At 41.2% G+C, this 22,396-nt stretch overlaps 1 protein-coding gene across 1 annotated transcript in view; it reads left to right on the top strand.

Moving 5' to 3' along the window:
- The first annotated feature begins 462 nt into the window (after positions 1–462).
- Positions 463–22,396, top strand: part of VWF (von Willebrand factor) — a 146,115-nt gene continuing 124,181 nt past the window's right edge. Inside the window, exons 1-6 of the mRNA XM_069863499.1 lie at positions 463–605; positions 2,112–2,166; positions 2,705–2,863; positions 4,470–4,572; positions 4,662–4,870; positions 16,211–16,335. Coding sequence (XP_069719600.1) covers positions 2,112–2,166; positions 2,705–2,863; positions 4,470–4,572; positions 4,662–4,870; positions 16,211–16,335 — 651 coding nt within the window. The 5' untranslated portion in view covers positions 463–605. The remainder of the gene's footprint in view (positions 606–2,111; positions 2,167–2,704; positions 2,864–4,469; positions 4,573–4,661; positions 4,871–16,210; positions 16,336–22,396) is intronic.

Genomic DNA, 22,396 nt, shown 5'->3' with positions numbered 1-22,396 from the left:
GTAAATGTTTGCAAATTCATTGACCAAATGTGTTGATCTAATAGAATGTGACATAATTCAAATGTGTTTGTACCTGAAGAACAAAACCAGGTCACTACTAGCTTTGTTTTTTTGGTTTTTTTGGTTTTTTTTGCTTCTACTCTTTTAAAGCAATTCACAGGGAAAAATACTACATGGCTCTGAAATATGGATCATCCAACTATTCCTCTTTAACAATGGTCTTTTAAATAAATAAGCTGCCTATTGACTCAGCCAGTGAGATTTGTCACATGTACACATGAAAAATAGATTTCAAAGACTTATCTGTCATGTAACTTTTAAAAACTATTTCCCCTCATTGTAACTTTCTGGCAATTAAGACCACTGATTTACATGATAGCAATTTAATCTATTGTGTTAAGAATCAGGCGGATGTGACTTTCAGTCCTTATCTTTCCTTTTAAGTAAACAAGAGTTCCTGACTGGTACAAAAACAAGAAAATTCAGACCAAAGCCATTCCAGTCCTGTCATCTGAAGGAACATGGGAACAATGGTGTTGTAGGCTACAGGTGGTGACTGGTGGAGCTTCTCACTCTTGTACAAGAGGAATCTCACACAGAAGAAGGTACATTTATTTCTAATTAAGCCAGTGATAAACATATAGAGGGTTATATACTGACAGATTTTACTTTATTGTAATCTGGTTTGTTAGTGATACCTGCTGTATTAGAATTGGGCAAAACTTCAAGTCTCTCTCTCATAACAGACTGGGAGGTGGAACGGGCTGAAAAGAAGGGGTTTACAACCTTTTTAATTTGCCTGCTTTGTAAAACTGCGCGTTTAACAAAGAAAAGCAATATCTGTTTCAGTCACAATAAGAGTGCATGCACTAAAAATACACTAGCAAGTGTGTAATCTGAGAATAATGTTATTGTTTTCTTTGCCACTACTTTGTAGTTGCATTCCCATGCAGTTGCTGCTTCTCAGCTATCTTGCAGTCGTAAGAGCCTCATGTCAGTTTGTCATTTGCAGCATTATATTAGATGGCATTTTATAATGGGTCTTTCTTTCCCTGTCTTTCATAAATAAGTCAAACTCAGCATTTATTTATGCGGCTGTGAATTGGACCTACATTATTGACATCAGTAAGAAGTGTGTGCCTATAAACAGAAATTAGAATTTTGCAAAATGTAGTGTTTAATTGAAGCATTCTTTTAGGGAAAGGTGTGTCTGGTCTCCCGGCATTAATATACTAAGTATGGTATATTTAAGCATCTCTAGTTGCTTATATGATTGCTGAAATTAACTCACCTGGATATAGCTCCCTACAGCTTTCGTTCATTAACCACTAATGTCTTGCCATGGAATGCATCTGAGGTTTACTATCTGCATGACACTCCTTTTATTATTTTTAAAGGTCTGGCAGTACAGGAAGTAGTTTAGAGACACATGGAGAAGAAAGGCTTATGTTTTGGTTGTTGAAAGCAGGAGGCAACACTAAAACTGATTTTGGTGAATTAAAGTTTTCACCATGGGTCTCTAATCTCTGCACAATTTCCACCCTTTACTTCTTGCACCTTATCCCAAGCATATTATCACTTTGAAGTCAGAGGCTTATAAGCATGTGGTTGTAATGGTCAGTGAGCCATACCTGTTGGCTGGTGCAAAGCCTTTATATTCTTTCCTTTCATGGATGTTTGGGTAGGATGCAAATCTTTTCCAGCAGAAGTGACTTCTACTGGAGCCAAGGTGGCTGATCCATACTGGTGTGCATCTTCTTGTCAGGCTGTGTGATAAATAATGCTTCGTATTGAGGGGCTTTGTGTATGCAATGTATTAACTCAGTTAAATTTGAATATGTGTTTATGTTGAGTTACATTTCCTGTGTATATAGGCCGCATTTCCCTGCAATGAGTGTAAATGGGATCAAAGAATAGTTATTCTCCTAGATTGACTATTTGAAGAAGCACAGGTGGGTAACTGTATTACTGTGAAAGTCTGCATGGATTACGGCTTTCTGAAATATTGTGGAACCTCAAGAGAAAGGATAGGAAATGGTGAGTTGTTGTGAAACAGAATGAACACCCCAAAATTAGAATATTCTAAACTCTTGCTTTTCCGTTTTTGACAGATGCTCGTCCTGGCAGTGCTGCTAACAAACCTACTGCTGGCCACTGTAATATCAAGTAGGAAAACGTGTTTATTTTCTGACATCTAGGAACTGTAATACATTTTCACTGTTTTTTTCTTCTGTGGGATTTCCACCCCACCTCACCCCCTCCTTTTTACCCACCTAAACCTGCAATACTGGCTCAGGCAATATTCTTATCACTTTGTTGAGTCATGCAGACTCCCTGAAGTTGGTCATGTTTGGCTGAATGAACAGTGTGGCTTTGCTACTGTCCTATTGATTGTAATGGGATTGCAGGCATGAACAAATTAATAACTACATAGCGTTCTTCAAAGGATTTGGACTGAAATTTCCCATGCAGGCCTGGGCCAGTAGAAATAGAGCAAAAAAGCTATTTCACTAATGCATGTAATAAAAAACCCAAAAAACTTCTGTGCTTGATCTTATGGGCTGTCATGCCAGGCATACAGTCTAGAAGCTAGAACTAATGGTCCAGGACACTCAATGATAAATGGTGATAAATTCCAGGATAAATTTCTTAACTACAGCATGATTGTTTAACATTGCAAGTTATGTTGTGTTTTCATATCCAGGTTCATCAGATTCTTTGCTTCAGGAGTCACCAGTTTCCCGTTGCAGCCTTTTTGGGAATGATCACATCAAAACTTTTGATGAGTCTTTCTATGATTTTGCTGGGGATTGCAGTTACCTCCTTGCTGGGGACTGTCACAAACGCTCCTTCACAATCTTAGGTGAGTCTGAGCAGGATACCAAGAAGTAACAAATGCAGAATGTTGCAGGCCTGTGGCATTGCCCTTGTGCCAGGTTCCATCATTGTGAAGAAAAGACAATCAGTTGCCCTCTGCCAGACAGGAAGGACCTTGGATCTCGGCTTTTTTTTTTTTTTTTTTCCTTGGAAAGTAGAATTACTTCTGAGAAAATTTTGTCCCTTTGGCTTCTGTTATCCTATGGTAATATATCTCATACATAACTAAGCTGCCAAGGAATGGAGATTTTCTTACTGGCTCTTCTAAAGAGGGAGAGTGAGACCATTTTTAATTTTGAATTTCCTAGGGGAATGCTGGCTGTTAAAACTGAGTACAAGAATAGGAGCTATACAACTCTGTAGAAGTAATTTTACCTGTACGCTAAAGCCCCCCTCTAAGATAAATTCTATCCTTCAGTGCAAAAGGCCTTTGAATTAGCATGAACCTCTACAGCTTTGTTCCTGGGGACAGGCAACAGATGATATGAGGACCAAAACTGTAGGTTACTTTCATACAAAACTCCTTTCACAGATATTCCTTTGTTCACTAATAACTGTTCTGTATTAGTTATAATTTAAGTTGACTTTTTATTGGCTCGAAGTAAACTGATCCCATCATTCTGAGAAGGAACTAAATACCAATTTAAATAATTTTCTTCCTCAACTTGAACGACTTTGTACAAATGTTTTATATGCAGAAGGACTCACTAGCATATATGAAGTATGAATTTATTGTGCTATTTTGTGTGAACAAATAAATCTTAACCCTCTCTCACTGTGAGCTTTATGTTCATGTTGGGCATATAAGCATGGTATAATCCATTTTTGATTCCTGTCCTAGTATCCATGTGTGAATTTGGTTTGGATTTGGATACCTGGCTGTGAAGTGCAATCCACATTGCTGAGTAAATCGTTTAGGTCTGGGCAGAGCTGGCTGCCTCAGAGAGGGGGGTCCAGAACAGGCAGCACATTACACAATAAGCTGCTGTAAAGTCAAAGCTGGACAGTAGGTAAAAGCAGAGAAAGGACTATGTCTAAGCCCCCACCCTTCTCTCTCAGAGGCTAAGAAAGTTGCATCCATATCTACACGGTATTTGTTTTGAAAAATTCGGAGTGAGTTGCCCCCTAAGTTGGGTAGCATCTGTCCCTTGAAGACCAGTTGAAGTGGTAGAGGACTTGTCAAGAGTGAAGATATCCAGGTTCACTTCAGTTCAATGGCTTTGACCCTCTTCTCTCACCACTGAACTATGGGTTATTCTTGGGAGGAAACAAGGAAGGGAAAGAGCAAGGCAGATCATTGGGCACATCTTCTGTGGAAATTCCTCTTGTGTGCACGGTAGGCTGGAGAATTCACTGGTGCTAAAGACAGTAATGGGGAGATCATGAGTCTGCAACCAGTGCCAGCCAATAGTTGATGCCAGCATTCATCCTAGCACTGTCTGTCCATTTTGCATTGGACAACTATTTGATGAAATAGATGGCTGGCTTTTAAAACTGTTAGAGTATATGCTCCCAGCCCTGCAGTGTGTACTTATAAGTTGTCCTCCCGAGTCCCAGAACTAACAGTATTTCCTTATTTCTCATCTATTCAGGTGACTACCAGAATGGTGAGAAAACTGGTTTCTCTGTGTATCTTGGAGAGTATTTCAATCTTCGCTTCTCTTTAGAGGAAGGTGTGATGCAGGAAGACAAAAGGTACCTGTAGGAACAAGTATTCCAGCAGGAAAAACCCTGATTTTTTTTTTGTGTGTCGTATTGTGAGAAATTCCTATTTTTCTTCACAGCATTTCCATACCTTTTGCTTCCAATGGCATATTTTTAGAGAAAGAGGCAAGTTATTATAAAATATCCAGCGATGAGCATGGCTTTGTGGTTAAGATAGACATCAGTGGGAATATTCAGATATTCCTCCAAGAAAAGCACTATAATAAGACTTGTGGGTTGTGTGGAAACTTCAATAAATTTGCTGAAGACGACTTCAGAACTCAGGAAGGTAAGAATATCACTAACCTATTGTATTTTTTTAATGCTGTGCATGCTTTTCCTGATGGGTGATTTAATAAGAATTTTGCTGATCCAGCAAAATGTTTCTACAAAACCTGTCAGGTGTTTCATCTTGATGTGCTTAAAAGCTGTTTGACTAAGTTCTTTCATCTTCCTTTCTCCTGAAAGGAAATTGCTGTCATATCTCATTCCCAAGAACAGCCTAGAAGTCTGAATTTAGCAGTTACAGAAACCTTAAATCTTGAAATACACAGATAAAAATACTGGCAGAACAATATAGCATGTGAGGAGATCAATGAGGAGAAGACCCAGCGAAAAAAGATGTTAGGAATGATTGTTGATTCATGAGTTAGACAAATGGGAGTAAGAACAGATAGTGTTGCAATAGCAGAATATTAAATGCTGGGGATTGCTACTGGCAGGTTGTGCTTGGATTTGGCATAGGATTTGTTCTATGAAGTGGCTACCTTTTCATGGCATTCCCCTGCCTATTTGGGTTGTTGGATTGGAGGTACCCCTTATATCACACCAATTCCTAATTACAGGGAGAGACAAGACTGCTTTTGCTGCTCTGTATGCCTTTATGCAAAATCTGCTTGTGTGTGTAAAGGAGTTTTGGAAAAGCTCTGAATATGACTTTGAAAGACCAATCTTGATTTGAGGTATTTCAGAGTGTCTTTTAATTCTTGGCACTTACCTGAAGAGGAAAGATTAAGAATAAAATTAGTTAATACTTTAATATGTTAAATTGATCATGTACAGTATGTATTACAAATAAATGACATAGAAAATCAAAAGGGAGACAAAGCAACTTGGGAAAAAGCCTGGTAGGGTTCCAGAAATGTGTCTTACACTTGGCATGCATAAATATAGTTTAAGTGTACGGAAAAGAACTGATTTTGTAGTGTGTTGAAATGATTGATCAGTCCTTTGGCAATGTGAAGAATAAGAAACACACCCAGCTCACGGAATTCCTTGGCATGGCTTGGGTATCTTGATGTCTGAATACACTGAGATCCAAAGTTTACATCTTTTTCTTGAGACAATAAATAGGAGTGAGGCTATAATAAAAAGCAGGATCAGAAAAGGAGATGGTTTTACCTTGAAATCTTCAAATGTACAAGATTCTCTTCTGCTGCTCATGTTTAAATGTGTTTCAACCTGTATTTGGTTAACATGCCAGAGGCTGTATCCTCCCTCTTAAAAAAAACACTGCTTTCACAAACACAGATTTCCAAATGTAATGAAGTACATGACAAGTTTGCTACTTGGAAGAGCTGAAAAATAATAAGAGAAAGTGATAGAGAACATGTGTATCTCTTACTGTATGAGGAAGGCCCTGACTTTAACCTCTGTGGATATACAGATCAGTGATTTTATGCTGAAGAATAGAATTGTATCTCAGCAATTTGGCCAGTTTTTAAAAATTCTGATACAGTAGACCTTTCATTTAAACTAATTTAGAAGGAATTAGAACTAGTTATGTTTGAACTTGTATCAGTATCAACTGATACTATGCCCCCTGCTCTGCTAGTAGGGTGGTTTGTCTGAGTGTTTCTTAACTTGCTTCAAGTAAAATAAGAACTTGATTAATTTGGACCATATTTTTTTTAAAACTGTGGAAACTAACTTCCAGGTGAAGCAGCTGGGAGACATAATATTATTTAAGTGAAAGAACTAGGCAGCCTATTGGTAGCCTATGCAGCACTTCACACTTTTCTTTCCACTGCAGTTTTAATTTGCTTTCCCTTTAGCCTGATTAGATCTTCTAAAGGTCAACTCAGTCCAGGATATGAGCTTATGCTGTAATGACTTAGCAATATGAGGGCACTGAAGGGTTATCTTAAGGCTGTTGGCAGACTGAACTCTCCTGTTGATGTGTCCATTGCTTTCTGTTCAAATTTGAGTATTTTTTGATTTATCACATTGATCTCTCGGGTCTGATCCACTTAGATATATTTCTGGGCTGAATTTGTACTGATAATAAATGCAACGAGATCTTTGAGCTTCAGAATAACATGTAATGGAAGCACAGTGTGCAAAGGAAAAAGACAACGATCTAATGTTGCCAAGATTTTGGCCTCTCATCTGGATACCCCTGGGGAGAGTATTCAGACCTGAATGCCAGAGGCAAAGGAAGAGAGGTGATGCTAGAGGTTTTGCATCCAGCATTGTGCTATAGCCAATGAGCATGTCAGATAACTGTGATGTGTTAAACCTTCCAGGAATTCTTTGAAAGGCTGGGCAGGCACCTCAAGATGTACTAGCCTTTAAACTGCTTGATTTATGCTGAAATGGTAAGATGTCTACCTGCTAATAGTCTGTGCATGGAGGAGAGGAGCCTCCATAAGAACTACTGTGATGGAAAGCAGTCTACAGCTGAAATTTTTTGGGTTTTTTTCTGTGGCTCACATGGTTTAAAAACTGATGCAGTAGTTTTGCATCATCTGTATCTGTAAAATAGGATGAACAAGGAACTCCTGGACAAACTTACATGCAGAAAGGGCGCCTACCAGGGGCGGAAGCAAGGGCAGGTAGTCTGGGAGGAATACAGAGAGATTGTCCATGCAGTCAGGGACCATATTAGGAAAGCTAAAGCTCCAGTAGAATAAAATCTGGCCAAGAATGTCAAGGACAACAAGAAAAGTTTCTATAGGTATGTCAGTGTTAAAAAGAAGACTAGGGAGAATGTGAGCCAGAAGGAAATGGGAGGCCTGGTTGCTCAGGATATGGAGAAGGCTGAGGTACTTAATAACTGTTTCGTCTCAGTCTTCACTGGCAAGGGCTCAGGCCACACCACCCAAGTTGCAGAAGGCAAAGATGTGAACTGGGAGAATGAAGAACCACCCACTGTAGGAGAAGATCAGATGCCACACTGCTGAAGGAACCTGAAGCTGTACAAGTCCATGGGACCTGATGAGATGCATCCATGGGTCCTGAGGGATTTGGCAGATGAAATTCCTAGGCTAATGTCCATCATATTTGAGAAGTCGTGGCAGCCTGGTGAAGTCCCCACTGACTGGAAAAGGGGGAAAAATAGCTCCCCTTTTTAAAAAAGGAAAAAAGGAGGATCCAAGGAACTACAGGTTGGTCAGTCTTACCTCTGTGCCTGGCAAAATCATTTAGCAGATCCTCCTTGAAACTCTGCTGAGGCACATGGAAAATAAGGAGGTGATTGGTGACAGCCAACATGGCTTCACTGAGAGCAAATTGTGCCTGACAAATTTGGTGGCCTTCTACAATGGGGCTACAGGGTTGCTGGATAAGGAAAGAGTAACTGACATCATCTACCTGGACTTGTTGAAAACATTCAACACTGCCCTGCATGTCATCCTGGTCTCTAAATGGGGAAGGCATGGATTTGATGGATGGACCACTCTGTGGATAAGGAATTGGCTGAATGGTCATACTCAAAGAGTTGCGCTTAACAGCTCAATGTCCAAGTGGAGACCACTGATGAGGGGTATTCCTCAGGGACTGGTATTGCGAGTGGTGTTGTTTGACATCTTTGTTGGAGACATGGACAGTGGGATTGAGTGCACCCTCATCGAGTTTGCCAATGACACCAAGCTGTGTGGCACAGTCAGCATGCTGGAGGGAAGGGGTGCCATCCAGAGGGACCTTGACTGGCTTGAGAGGTGGGCCTGTGCAAACCTCATGAAGTTCAACAAGGCCAGGTGGCAAGCACAAGGCCAAGTCCCAAGCACAGTTACAGGCTGGGAGAAGAATGGATTGAGAGTAGCCCTGAAGAGAAGAACTTGGGAGTGCTGGTGGATGAGAAGTTCAACATGAGCCAATAATGTGTGCTTGCAGCCCAGAAAGCCAACCGTGTCCTGGGCTGCATACAAAGAAGTGTGACCAGCAGGTCGAGGGAGGTGATTCTGCTCCTCTGCTCTGCTCTTGTGAGACCTCACCTGGAGTACTGCATTCATTTCTGGAGTTCTCAGCACAGGAGGGACATGGATCTGTTAGTGTGAGTCCAGAGGAGGCCACAAAGAAGATCCAAGGGCTAGAGCACCTCCCATATGAGGACAGGCTGAGAGTTAGGGTTGTTCAGCTTACAGAAGAGAAGGCTCCAGGGAGACCTTAGAGCCGCCTTCCAGTACTTAAAGGGGGTTACAGTAAAGCTGGGGAGGGGCTCTGTATCGGGGGTGCAGGGATAGGATGAGAGGTAATGGTTTGAAGCTGAAAGAGGGGAGATTTAGATTAGATATTAGTAAGAAATTTTTTCCTGTGAGGGTGGTGAGGCCCTGGCACAAGTTGCCCAGAGAAGTCATGGCTGCCCCATCCATGGAGGTGTTCAAGGCCAGTTTGGATGGGGCCTTCAGGAACCTGGTCTTGTGGGAGGTGTCCCTGCCCATAGCAGGGCAGTTGGAACTGGATGATATTTAAGATCCCTTCCAACACAAACCATTCTATGATTCTATGATGTTCGTGTCTGCCTGCACAGGAAGAGACTAATGTGACCCTTTTCTAGGACTTCTTTGTGGAACCAGATCCTAAATTTGTGTAGAGGTCAGAGTCATCATGGCTACAACCTAAGCTGTAAAGTCTGTCCACGTACATTACATTTTTTGTCATGTTTTCAACAGAATGGCAATGTTTATCTTGAAAATAAAGGGAAAAGTGATTTTTCCATATTTTAGGGGAAAAAAAAAGCTTTCGTAACATAGAGGGTTAGTTTAGTTTACCATGGTTTGCTCCTAAGAAAGAGAACTATGATATAAAACTTCATTATTTTTATTTGGATTGTCTTGGGGTCTTGGTAGCAAAGCACCTCTTACATCAAAAGAGGTATGATAGAAAGGGTATTTAAACTTAGTGAACAGGGTGTAATTGTTTTTTTTCTCTCTTTAGACTAGACATAAGGAGGAATTTCTTCATGATGAGGGTAGTGAGACACTGGAACAGGTTGCCCAGGGAACTTGTGGATGCCCCATCCCTGGAAGTGTTCAAGGCTAGGTTGGATGGGGCCTTGGGCAGCCTGGTCTGGTGGGAGGTGTCCCTGCCCATGGCAGTGGGGTTGGAATTAGATGATCTTTAGGGCCCCTTCCAACCCAAACTGTTCTATTCATTCTGATGTTCTATAATCTATCCAATCATGTGCTGTTGCCATGGCACTGTTATGACTCCTCACTGTGTTTTGGTTTGGAAACAAATAATCTGATGAGAGGTTAGCCCATGCTGCTTCTTTATACACTTTTGATGCTCAGTTATTGCAGTCCTGGAGGCCTAAGTGATGTGCTTCAAGCTATGATACTCTAGCAAATTACATGGGTAGGACCCAGCTTTGAAGGCAGTAGACTTAAGCAGTCACTCTTGAACCTCAAAAAAAAAAAAAAGTCTCCCCAGTAGCTTTTAGAGTTGTGGCTACATACTTTCATTCAGACAGATGATGGGGTGCTGAGTCACTCTTATTGACATAATTCATTGCTAAACAAGTTTATCCTGCAGAGAAGTGCTCATGTCCTGTTGAGATGTACAAACAAGATTGGTTATGTTTTATGCGGTTGCTTTTTTATTGAATATGGCAGTAAAAACAAGCCAGCTACCCCTTGAGAGTTTGTTCTCACACTTTAAGCATAACTAAACTATAAAAAGGAATTACTCAGAAGATTTCCAAGGCTTTTGGTTTCTTTGTTTGTTTGTTTTACCTCTAGAGCCTAATGAAAGACTTAATTTCTCCTTTGCTTTTTCCTGCCAGTTAGGCTCTGGTCTTTTAGAACTGTCCTATGAATGCTTCTAAGATTTGGAAACTGAACAGACTCTGGTTTCTGACATGATCGTACATTTCTAACTGGTTACCAGTCTTTGCTATGAGCAAAGAAACGTCAAGTCCCTTCTAAGTTCTCAGATATCTTGGCAGCTTTCATCCTATGGCATTGGAGTGTCTTGTGATCATTGTCATGAGCATTTTACAATTGGGGATCCAAAGCCTAGGCCAGAAGAGATGACCTACATAACACTATGGGGGAAATCTGACACAATGGAGGCAACTTGATCCTGAAATCTCCTCAAGGCATGTGCACACGAGCAAGTGGCCAAAACCCTATAGCCTTGCAGCACTTTAGTTGTAGAAGGGCAAACAAAGTGTAAGGTAATTTCTCCCCAATGAGACAGACTGCAGTGCAAGTTCATGGAGCTGATGAGCATGTTCATATCCTCAGTCTTTGCCTAGCCCTCTTATCATTGAGTTGCCTCATAGTGATGTTGCTGCAATAGGCACTTGAGTGTCTAGGTTATTGTCAAAGTTTATTTGTGCAAAAGAGCTCGTTGAAGTATAACACAGGGATATTATTCCACATTTGTTATTTGTGCGTGTTAAATATGCTTCACATTATAGAAGAAAAAATATCTCAACCCAGATTAATCCAGCATCCCATTATGTTTCAGGTCATGTTTTCATTCCACAAGTAGTATAAACGCATGACTGAATATGCAACTTCTTTGTGTGTGGTACCTGTTATCAAAAGCTTTTAAAGCATGTTCCAGACTCACAGTGAAGATAGTGCAGATGTTTTTCTTTTTTCCTAAAAAAATAATAAAGAAGGTTAGTCATCCTGATATCCAAATTTCTTGATATTTTAAAGGATATTAGAATTTCATTTTGGCAAGTTTTAAATTTTTGTTTGGCTTAAATAAAGAATCTTGTTTTCTTTTTTACATTTTAACTTGAAAGCAAACGGGATAGATTCACAAGGGATTTTAGCTTTCCTTTACAAACAGTACAGATGAAGATGACTTGCCTTCATTAAGTGACATTCGTCCGAGATGCCAGAAACATGCATTCATAACTCACTCTGCTTTATTCAGAGTTTGGAATCAAAGTTAGACATTTTTGTTGTGAGGAGCATGCCTTCATCATTGGGATGAAGAGTTTTGGAGATGGCTCCTTCCCTGTCTTGTGCTTAGTATTATTAATTTTGTAACCATTGAACAAGACAGTGCAGGAAAGACTGCCCATGACTTCAGTATTTCATGTAATCAATTTGGTCAAAACCATGGATCGACTTTTTGTCAACCTCGCCAGTAGTTTTTCTTGTCTGGAATCATGTAAAACCATGTAAAACTGTCTGAAAAAAACCCCCCAAACCAGCAACAAAACTCAAACCCAACCCTCTAACAAACAAAAATCCCCATTGCTTGGTAAAGAACCACACAGAATCATGGAATTGCTTGGGTTGGAAAGGACCTTAAAGATCATCCACTGCCAACCCCCCTGCCATGGGCAGGGACACCTCCTACTAGATTAGATTGTTCAAAGCCCCATCCAACCGGGCCTTGGACACTTTTTAGGGATGGGGCATCCACAACTTCCCTGGGCAGTATGTGTCAGTGCCTCACTGCCCTTATCATGAACAATTTCTTCCCAACCTCTAATCTAAATCTTCATCCCCTCCCCCATTTCAGTATTGTAGTGTCTCAAACAAATTGTGTCATATATTTTACACATAAGTATATTTTACCCTGGGAAAATTAACCTGCTGGGCCTATGGCCATATGCAAAATCTGCAGAAAGCCCAGGGAGTGAGGTCAGGGTTCCTGCCTCCCACTTGCATGCTGTGAGCACAAGGTGGTTATTGCTAACACTTCACCTTACCTAACCATCAGTCTCAAAGTAAACAAGGAACATACCAGTTTCAGATTTCAAAAGGAACTGGTGACTTTGAGACCCAGATATCAGAGCAAACACTGATTTTTCTGTCAAGAGTGAACATAATCTATTTCAAAATCTGATAAGTGAAAACAACTTTTCTGACCAAAAAAGCAAAAGGGGGCTGGGGGAGGAGGAGGTCTTGCTGAAAACATGTCAGTGTGGTGTTCGTTTTTCATTTGCTTGGTTTTGCTGTTTTTATTTGTTTGTTTGCTTGTTTTCTCTCCAAAGAGAGAGAGAGATGAGGGCAGCAATTACAGCACTAAAGTTGAAGTCCAACAGAACAGCCCTGGTTGGTGCATGGTCCTTTCCTGGAGGTCCTTAGCAGGGTCATCAAAGTGGTGGGATGTTTCTGGGTTGTAGGGAGAATGTGAGATCTCCGTTGTGCCTTGACAGCTACCTCCTGAACGAATCTTGCATCCTAGAAGGAGGCTGCATGCTAGCTGGCTGCCTAGCCAGTTGCACACTGGTATCGGTCTGTACTAAATAGACTGGTCCACATCAGGCACTGGTTCTTTGTCTTGTGTCCAAATGCTTTGTTGTCATTAGATTTTGTGACAGCATCTATTTTCAACACACTTCCTGCAAGACTTGGACAAAAAAAAGTGCTTTGGCAAAAAATCCCACCTGGGCCATTCAGAGGGTTTCTGGGTGTAGGGCTCTAATAAGCTCTGGCTAGGAGTTGTTTCTGCAGAGTCTTGGCTACTTGGAAAAAGAAGAAAACCTGAACATTGAAGGGACAGAAGGAAAACAAAACTCTGTTGTGTAGGAGAGGGGTGCAGTGTGCTGTGTGGTGGCTATACAGTGCCAGAGTAGGCAGCTGAGCTGCTCCACTACACTGTTAATAGCATCACCTGCTTGCTAAAAAGCAGATTTTTTTTAGGCTGTTTTTGTTCTGTTGTCCCTTCCACCGCCTTTCATTTCCTACCCCTTTGAAGTCTTCATAAGAAGAAGGAAATGGAGGTGTTCGGTGAACAGGGGCAGTGGTGGCAGCAGCTTTTCTTTCTGCCCAGAGCAGTCAGAAGTGCCAGGGGCAATTTCCTCCCTGTTTTTCTTCCTGGAGCCTTCATCAAGTAGATGAAGTATTTGAAAATCACCACACTGATCGACAGGGCATGTAGTGCAGAGTATAGGTGGAAGAGTTATCTTCTCCAAAGTTACCTTCTGCAGTACCTTCCCAGTTTGTTAAGAACCTCAGTGACTCCAGAGTTACTTCATAGTTTCACATTAGAGCTCTTCTGATGGCCAGTGAAACCTTCACACCCAGCTGCTTTTCACCTTTGTGGATTGCTTCTTACTGTGTGTTTGTAAAGCCTCTTATTCAACAAAACCATGAGTACTCTGAAAATACAGGCTCTTTTGAATCTGTATTATTGGAAGTAATAACTAATGATATTCAGTGAATTTTTTTGCATCTTTAACGACTGCATTATTTAGTGTTGAGGACAAAGCTTCTGGGCAAAAGCAGACTGGCAAGCTTGCATGCAGAGTTTTGCAGCACTCATTTTAAAGTCATAATGCCTCTCCAGTGCTTTGTCTGTTGCCATGTATCACTTAAGGCTACACTGAACAAGTCACAGGAAAAACTCACTGTCAACTGATCTCTCTTAATACTCTATTATCATAGATTTTTACTGTCATATGTTAAGGAGGCTTACCTGTGGCAAGACCTTGAGCAAACTCAAACCAATCAAGTATTACCTGTTCCAAAGAGCTTGTCACTTAATTCAAGGGCCCCAGGACTTTGTGAAAAGGGAGAACTGCTCTGGCAAGTTGTTGGCAAATTGCTGGTGTCTGTGGAATGGTCTGCTAATATACAGACAGGTGCTGACAACAACTGTGTTTGAAGAGCAGGTTTGAAAAGTAACCCATAACACCATGCAAAAGTTTTGAAATTATTTAATTTGAAAAAATTTTGTTTTAAACTATTAATCATAAAATATGGCAGAAGAGTTTAAGATAGCATGATACAAGTCTTGTATAAGAGGACTATATAAGAGATATCAATTTACAAGTGCCACAGAAGAAAAAAATATCTAATGAAAAAAGAAGTGATCAGCATTTCAAGGCCAATAGTTGTCCCAATGATCAAATCTTAACTTGTCGGTAAGGAGGATCTGGTGGTACTTGCCAGTGGGAAGCTTCACTTGGACATGGGTTCAGAGCCAGAGGAGCACTGCTTCAAAGCAGAGCCCATCTCCTATTATACAACTGTTGGTGTAAGGCTGCATTAGAGCAAATAAAAGGGGAATTAGTTAATTCGGCACCTGGCTTCTCATCAGGCTGGATTTTCTTGTTATTCTAATCTTTACAGTCTGTGGTAAGCTAAAGACTTGTGTTCTTCTTGTTGCTATTTTTATTTTCCTGTACTGAGTTCTGGCTGCATAGATGAAATTTTCATGCCTTTTGCCGTCATCCTTTCCTTGGAGTCTTCCTTCTTTGACAGGAGCTGTGGGCCTAATGTATTTTACATTTATAAGCCCCTAATTTCTAGTTTATAAAAAAACAGTCTGCTAACGGCTACTGGTTTTATTACATCTCTCTTAGCATTCTCAGTGTAGTTTTCATGACTACCCTTTAGTCTAAGAGCAGTTTTAGTGTTCAGTGTATTCTGCATTTTTGTAGTTAATGTACAGCAGGTAGCTCAATGGAATTTTTTTTAATATATACATGTTTATCATGATATAGTATAAAAATCTAAAATATATTATATAGGTATATTTGGGAAGCATTTATTTCATTTTCCAGATACAGTCAGGGTCATATTTCAACATGTTCTTTGCATAAGGTCTTGGGAATGCATTAAGAGTGGCAGCTGATATTCTCGCATGCGACATAGCAGGGTTTTATAAAGCAAAGTTACAGAACTGAAAGTCATGAAATGAACTGTTCTGTACCCACAGAAGTGAACAGAGGTAGTCTTTGAATCAGCCAGGCCATGGGAGGCAAAAAAGGGAGGAGGGAACATTCCCTTTCTGGGAGGATCCGCCTTCTCAGAAGATGCAGCAAGAGAAAATATGGCTTGCATCTTCCAGGAAGTGGCAGCCATACAGATTAACTCCTTAGGTTTTATGCAAAGTGGGTGCAAATCTTGCAAAGCCTGGTCCAGGATCTGCTTGTAATAGGACAGAGGAGCATGTTTTGGTTTTTTTTACGACAGCTTACACAGTAAAATTGTGGTCCCAAGAAATTATGCTGTATGTTAAGTTCTCTGCACAAAAGATTTATTTTTACGTAGAAGGAGAAAATCAAGACTGTGATCAGAAATGCTAATACCTTATTTTGTTAGAGAGTGTAGCTTCATTTTGTTTCCCTCTCTATTACATCTCATGTTTTATTGACAATTTGCAAATAGTAGGAATATGTGTAGGCATGTTTAGGCTTGTGCAGACTACAGATGGCCAGCAAATAAGTCCTACCATGTTCACACAGATGTGAGAAGTTCTGGGAGCTGCCTTCTACAGGCTTTCTTGGACTCAGAGATGTCCTCTCCAGGAGTCAGTCCAGGTCACTGAAAGTGGCTTTTCTACAGTCAGCCTGTTTGGAGTAGAAATTAATTTAAGATGAGAACTTTTATTTTTAAAAACAGCAGACTATCACAGTGATAGTAGCCAACAATGACCACTTGCTCAAACCTCTAAACAAACACGTGCTTCTCTTTTTCTTCATTCACAGGGACCCTGGTGGGAAACAGTTATGATTTTGCAAACTCCTGGGCTTTGCCCAGTAAAAACAAGCAGTGTAAGAGAGTGCAGACTCCAAGCAACACCTGCAACATTTCATCTGATATTGCAGAGAAGGTTGGTGCCACAAGATACTATTCTGGTTTTGGTCCTGCCTTACCTGAAGGCCTCTTGCCTGCCCTTTGGCAGAAGAACACAAATGCTTCCTTGAATCCATGTCTATACATAATGTACTCCTCCTTCATCAAACAGTTAGGATGAGAGATGCAGGAGATACCTGTTTTGGGTTTCTGAAGTACCGTGTGGTCTGGGATAGCTATGCTGGGCACTGGTCTTATTGCTGCACTGGAACAAGGTGTGAGGCTCCTTGTTCAGCCTTACAGGAGTTAACCACGGTTCTGGCAGTGGCTGTAGATAGGTCCCTGCTGTAGCGCAGGAGGGTCAGGTGGAGGCAGAAGGTGGAAGTGATGGGTTAGCAGCACACGTCTATGCTGTCTCCGTGAACTAGTGTGAGGCTGGACACAGGATGCAGCTGTGTTCTTGTGATTCCTGAGCTGATAACTATGTGCCCTCCCTGCAGATTCTGACTGTGCTAGCGGGAGGATTTCTGCACTGGGCTGCTTGGTCCTGTAAGTGACCTTGGAGGCTGTATGTTATGACTGATGTCTTATTTAGTGCAGTCTTAACAAAGAAACAGTTTACTCACCAGTTCGTGAACACATTTTTTCCCTCTTACTGTACGCTGGCTGTTGCTACTCTTTCTGGAGTACAGGTGTAACTCCCTTCCTTTCCCACCCCCACCACCTTCAAACCCAACACACAAACATCAAAGTGATTGACACAGAAATCAGCAGCTCATTTGTGTGTGAAGTGAGGGTTGCTGCCACAGAAACTTTGGTATTACTTGGGAAAGATGTGTTTAAGTGGTACCTGTAGAATGAGGTAGTTAATTCCCTCTGATTCTGCCAGCAAGGAACCAGTGGGATGAGGTTTAACACAGCCAAATGCCAATCCCTGCACTTGGGGCACAACAACCCTGTGCAGTGCTACAGACTAGGAGAAGTATGTCTAGAAAGCTGCTTGGAGGAGAAAGACCCGGGGGTGTTGGTTGACAACTGACTAAACATGAGCCAGCAGTGTGCCCAGGTGGCCAAGAAGGCCAATGGCATCTTGGCTTGTATCAGAAACGGCGTGACCAGCAGGTCCAGGGAGGTTATTCTCCCTCTGTACTCGGCACTGGTGAGACCGCTCCTCGAATACTGTGTTCAGTTCTGGGCCCCTCACCACAAGAAGGATGTTGAGACTCTGGAGCGAGTCCAGAGAAGAGCAATGAAGCTGGTGAAGGGGTTGAAGAACAAGTCTTTTGAGGAGTGGCTGAGAGACCTGGGGTTGTTTAGCCTGGAGAAGAGGAGGCTGAGGGGTGACCTCATTGCTCTCTACAACTACGTGAAAGGAGGTTGTGGAGAGGAGGGAGCTGGCATCTTCTCCCAAGTGACAGGGGACAGGACATGAAAACTTCTCTCATGTGAGTTCATGAGCTCACAGCATATAACATTGGCTTAATTTATTCACTGTGCAAGAATAAACACAACACACAACGCTATTAATAGAAGTCCAGCCAAACCAGTGCTTGCTGAAGAATGTAGGGCTCTCTAATAGCTGCTTTGTTTGCTTGCTTCAGCTTCAGGAATGTAAATCTCTCCATCTCCCAGGCTCCCTCCCTGCCAGCCGGTCAGCTGCTAGGTGAGGAAAACGACAGCTGTGCACCTACTGCCCCTGTCACCCCACTCTGAGTAGATCTGTGGTCTCCTTTGCCTTCCCTGTCCTCCCTCCTCCAACAGCATCCTTGGAGAGATGGCTTCTGACTTCTTTAAAGATGCAGTGAAGCCAGAAAGTTCTGTTGCTCTTTTATCTTTAAATCATAGAAAATGCAGGGAATTTGATGTTTAATAAGGAAGAGCACATATTGATTAATTGCACCGTGAATCAGCTGAGGTCTTGACCCTGCTCACATGCTTATATTACTGTTGCTCTTCATCCCTCCCTGCGCTACACCTCCAAAGAATATACACACTTAATGTGTTTGATTACTGCTCTGCCTGCAGATACAGTTTCTTTTCAGGTGCATGTATCCCTTTCCTGTGGTGAGATGCAGCTTGGCATATGTAGAGTGGAACTACCTGTTGGCTGCCTTGTCTTGTAGAGCATATTAGAGTGGGTACACTTGAAGAGAAGGAGCCTCAACCTCTCTACCATACTCTGCCCTCTGCATCTGCTGTTTGAATAGTTACCAGAAAGAATGAGCAACTCTGCATTGTCTGACCCATTTTTTCACCACTCAGATGTGATGATTTAGGCTATGTGTTCAGTGAAGTGCTGCAATGTAATAGCTTCTCAGATGACCAACAGTATAAGTAACGTGGATCTTAAAGTATAAAATGGAGTGAAGTAGACAACTGTGGTAATGAGGCAGCCTTGGAAACAAAAACATACATGTTTTATGTGTTCTTACATGTTACCTTTATTTTATAGATTTCACTTTTAATAGAAATAGTGCATAGAGGCCACAGTTTACTGTATTCTTTCTTATTTTTTCCTTTCTTACTAGGAAATGATATCTATAACGTTATGCATGAAAGTGACTGAAATTGTAAACAGAAATTAGAGTTCAATGAAATTCTGCTCTAGGTGAACTTCAGCTCTTGTTGGAGTTGGTAAGAAATACTCCTGCTCATATCTCATAGAGTAGTTCCATATGCAATAACGAAATAGCATTTATTCCCAGGTCTAAAAGCAAGTGGGAGGTTTTCAACTTTTGGACCATAACTTGTAATGGCAGAGGTCAGGAGCAGGTCCAGCAAAGGCATGGACATAAAATACTATAATACATTTTAGGGGTGAAAATGAGGCCCAGTACTTCTAAAATCTCATTTTACTGCTCCTGAAATATACAGGTTAGCTGAATCAGCATTCAAGTGAAGTAACTTCTGTCAGTTGTTGTTATGTTTGCTCTGACATGCAGCCAGCATTTGGTGTACTAAACAGCTCTTGCTGCTTTTTACTTGGAAAAACGGGAGGCTAAATCATACTCCCTTTGACAAGTGAACCAAAAGAAGATGTATTCTGAAAAGTTATACCTAATTATGGCACCAAAATATACCCACCCTGAATGATGTGGAGAAACACTTCTGTATACCATAGGGTTTACATTCAGGGGAACATCTGGGTGTCTTTCTTCTGTTACATTAAAGAGATTTGCGATCTCTTTAATGGCAATTTTTAAGCAGTAGACAAATGCAGTTCATGCAGTAGCAGAAGGCAATGACACACAAAATGGAAGAATGTGCAAAATTCCACCTACAGCTCTGTGTGGTGGGACTGGGGCAGAAAGAAGGTCAGCAAGTTTGCGGTTACTGAGGTTTGTCAGTGCCAGGACGCCGCCAACCCATGTAAAGAAACACTTAAACCAGGACACATGCAGAAGTCAAGGGTGAAGTTGCAAGGCCTTCACCCATATTTTTGATACTGCAGTCAGTTCTGCTAATTTTAAACTTACAGCCTTCTGTACTTCAAGCACTGTTTCAGCCTGAGACTTCACTCACTGATCTGCTGGTTTTAGATGTTTCTTTGTCTGCATGGAGCTGTTTCCAGGACTGTGTCCCATGAATAGGAATGCTGCAGCAGTGGGTGAGACTGCCAGTATCTGGTGCTCCCACGTATGTGCATTGTCCCCTAAACTAAAGAACAATGACCTCTCTTATTTCAGCCTGACCATTGAGTTTTAAAGAAAGAAAGGATAGAAATTAAAAATAACTTGCAGAATAGTTTAAGTTGGAAGGGACCATTGGAGGTCACCTAGTCCAACCACCTACTTGCAACAGGTCAGGTTGTCTAGGTACTTGTCTACTCACATTATGAATATCTCCAAGGGTGATAGTTCCACAACATGTCTAACACTTTTTCCAGACTTTGGCCACCTCATAGTGATTTTTATTTTTTTATTTTGTATCTACTTGGATTTGCCCATATTTCAGCTTTTGTCCGACAGTAGTTTGAGGGAGGCGATTGTTCTCCTCTAGTCCTCTCATGAGACCCCACATGGAGTACTATGTCCAGTTCCGGAATCCCCAACCTAAGAAGGATATGGAACTTTTGGAACAGGTCCAGAGGAGGGTCGTGAAGATCATCAGAGGGCTGGAGTGCTTCTGCTAGGAGGACAGGCTGAGAGCCGTCTAGTACCTGAAAGGGGCTGCAGGAAAACTGGGGAGGGACTTTTCATGAAACTGATGTAGTGATAGGACGAGGGGGGTTGGCTTTAAATTGGAAGGGGGAAGTTTTATATTAGACATTAGGAAGAAATTCTTCATGATGAGAGTGGTGAGGCACTGGCACAGGCTGCACAGGGAAGCAGTGGCTGCCCCCTCCCTGGAAGTGTTCAAGGCCAGATTGGATAGGGCCTTGGGCAGCCTGGTCTGGTAAGAGGTGTTAGAACTAGATCTTTAAGGTCCCTTCCAACCCCAACCATTCTGTGATTCCATGATTCAATTAATTTGTCACAATAGTTGAGATATGTCTAAAACGTAGGAAAATTTCTTGTATAAAGTCAGTGGACAATCAGAAGCAATTCGAATGACAAGAAAATCTTTACATAGAGAAAAAGAAATTTCTCACATATATTGCTTGGCTTCTTGATAATCAGCTGGAGCGCAGTCATTATATATGTTGTTATTGAACAAGACAAAGACTACAGAACACTATAGGAAAAAAGAAAAGGGTTTTATATGGATTTTTTGAGGAATCTTTTTTTTTTCTTTAAGTCACTTTCCCATAAAACACTTACTGGTATAATAAAGATCATCATAAATGATTGTTTCTACTAATTTTACTGTTACCTTGTGTTTAGTGGAATATACAGAGTCTGAGTTCTACTGTAACATAACAGTTGAGGCATGTTACCTTTTAACAAGGTTATTACCTTACTAAGAAAAATTATTAACACAGCCCCTAAATGGGCTTATTGCATATACTGGTTTTCTGTTGCATTGGATAGCATCTGAATCAAGGCTTTCATCCAGGAGTTGCTGTGCTGCTCATCCTCTGAATGGCTCTGAGCTCACTTTCTGTTATAACAGTTTCAACTTGAAGTTCTGCTTTAATAACTATTTTGGCTGCATCTCTTGTTGTTACTTCTAACCCTAAGGCACTTTTTCGGCTTGCTTGTGCTTCTGTGTAGTCTTAGAGTAGCATCAACCACTATTTATGCGTTCCTCCTCCTCTTCTAGTCTTTTTTCCAACTGGTTCAGCATGGTGGCTGCAATCTGGACATCAGAATTATTCCAGGTTGGGGCTCAATTTCTGAAAGACAATCATGTTCAGCTCTCCAATGGGGCTCAGTTAGCATCACTTTAAGATCCCTGAGGCATTTCTTAGAAAGCTCAAGATCTCTTAGTGTATGTGGTTGTTCATCAAGCACTTTGCTAAACTCTGAATATATTCCCAATGGGCCAGATATTTCTGGTTGGTTTATTTTCATAAGCAAGAAGTTCTCTGTTGGTTCAGACATGTACTAGTTTTATGTGATCACCAGGACAAAAAACCCTTTAGCAAAAATGATCAGCAGTTTACTTATATAGGTATACCACCAGGTATACCATTCAGAGAAGACCTCTAAATGTCTGCTGAACTCTTTGGGGTTTGTTGCTCCCTATTTTTCATCACCCCAAGAGTGAAAAGAAGACTTTTTTTCTCTCTTCCTCTCTCTCATCTCAGGTACTTTTTAAGGTATTTAGGACTAACGCACCGTTACTGTGAACTGTTGTTGAGAACATACCCTCCTTACCCCCAGCCAATATGTATAACCACTGAAATACACAGCATGGTTACTTCTGCTTATATAAAATACTACTGAGTAAGTTGACGAAATTCTGCTTCAACTGTTTGTGCTAGGGTTGTATCATAAAATCGTTTTTCCACTTATCTAGGCCCACTGTCACCCTTTCAAAAAGTTGCATTGAAGACTTCAAACTTATTGAACTGTGACGTAATGCACACATAGGAGCAAGTCTGTTTGGGAGCCTCCCTTGGAGAACTTAGCCATAAACGAAGCTTTTCTTAGACTACATCTCATGTACAACTAAATTGCATCTTAACTTCGTGCTTCACTGTGCAGTCCTCTCAT

Source organism: Phaenicophaeus curvirostris, chromosome 1 (genome assembly GCF_032191515.1).
Source record: "Phaenicophaeus curvirostris isolate KB17595 chromosome 1, BPBGC_Pcur_1.0, whole genome shotgun sequence".
In the NCBI taxonomy this organism is placed as follows: Eukaryota; Metazoa; Chordata; class Aves; order Cuculiformes; family Cuculidae; genus Phaenicophaeus; species Phaenicophaeus curvirostris.
Note: the sequence above shows the minus strand (reverse complement) of the source record. Positions and strands in the feature narration are given on the sequence as shown.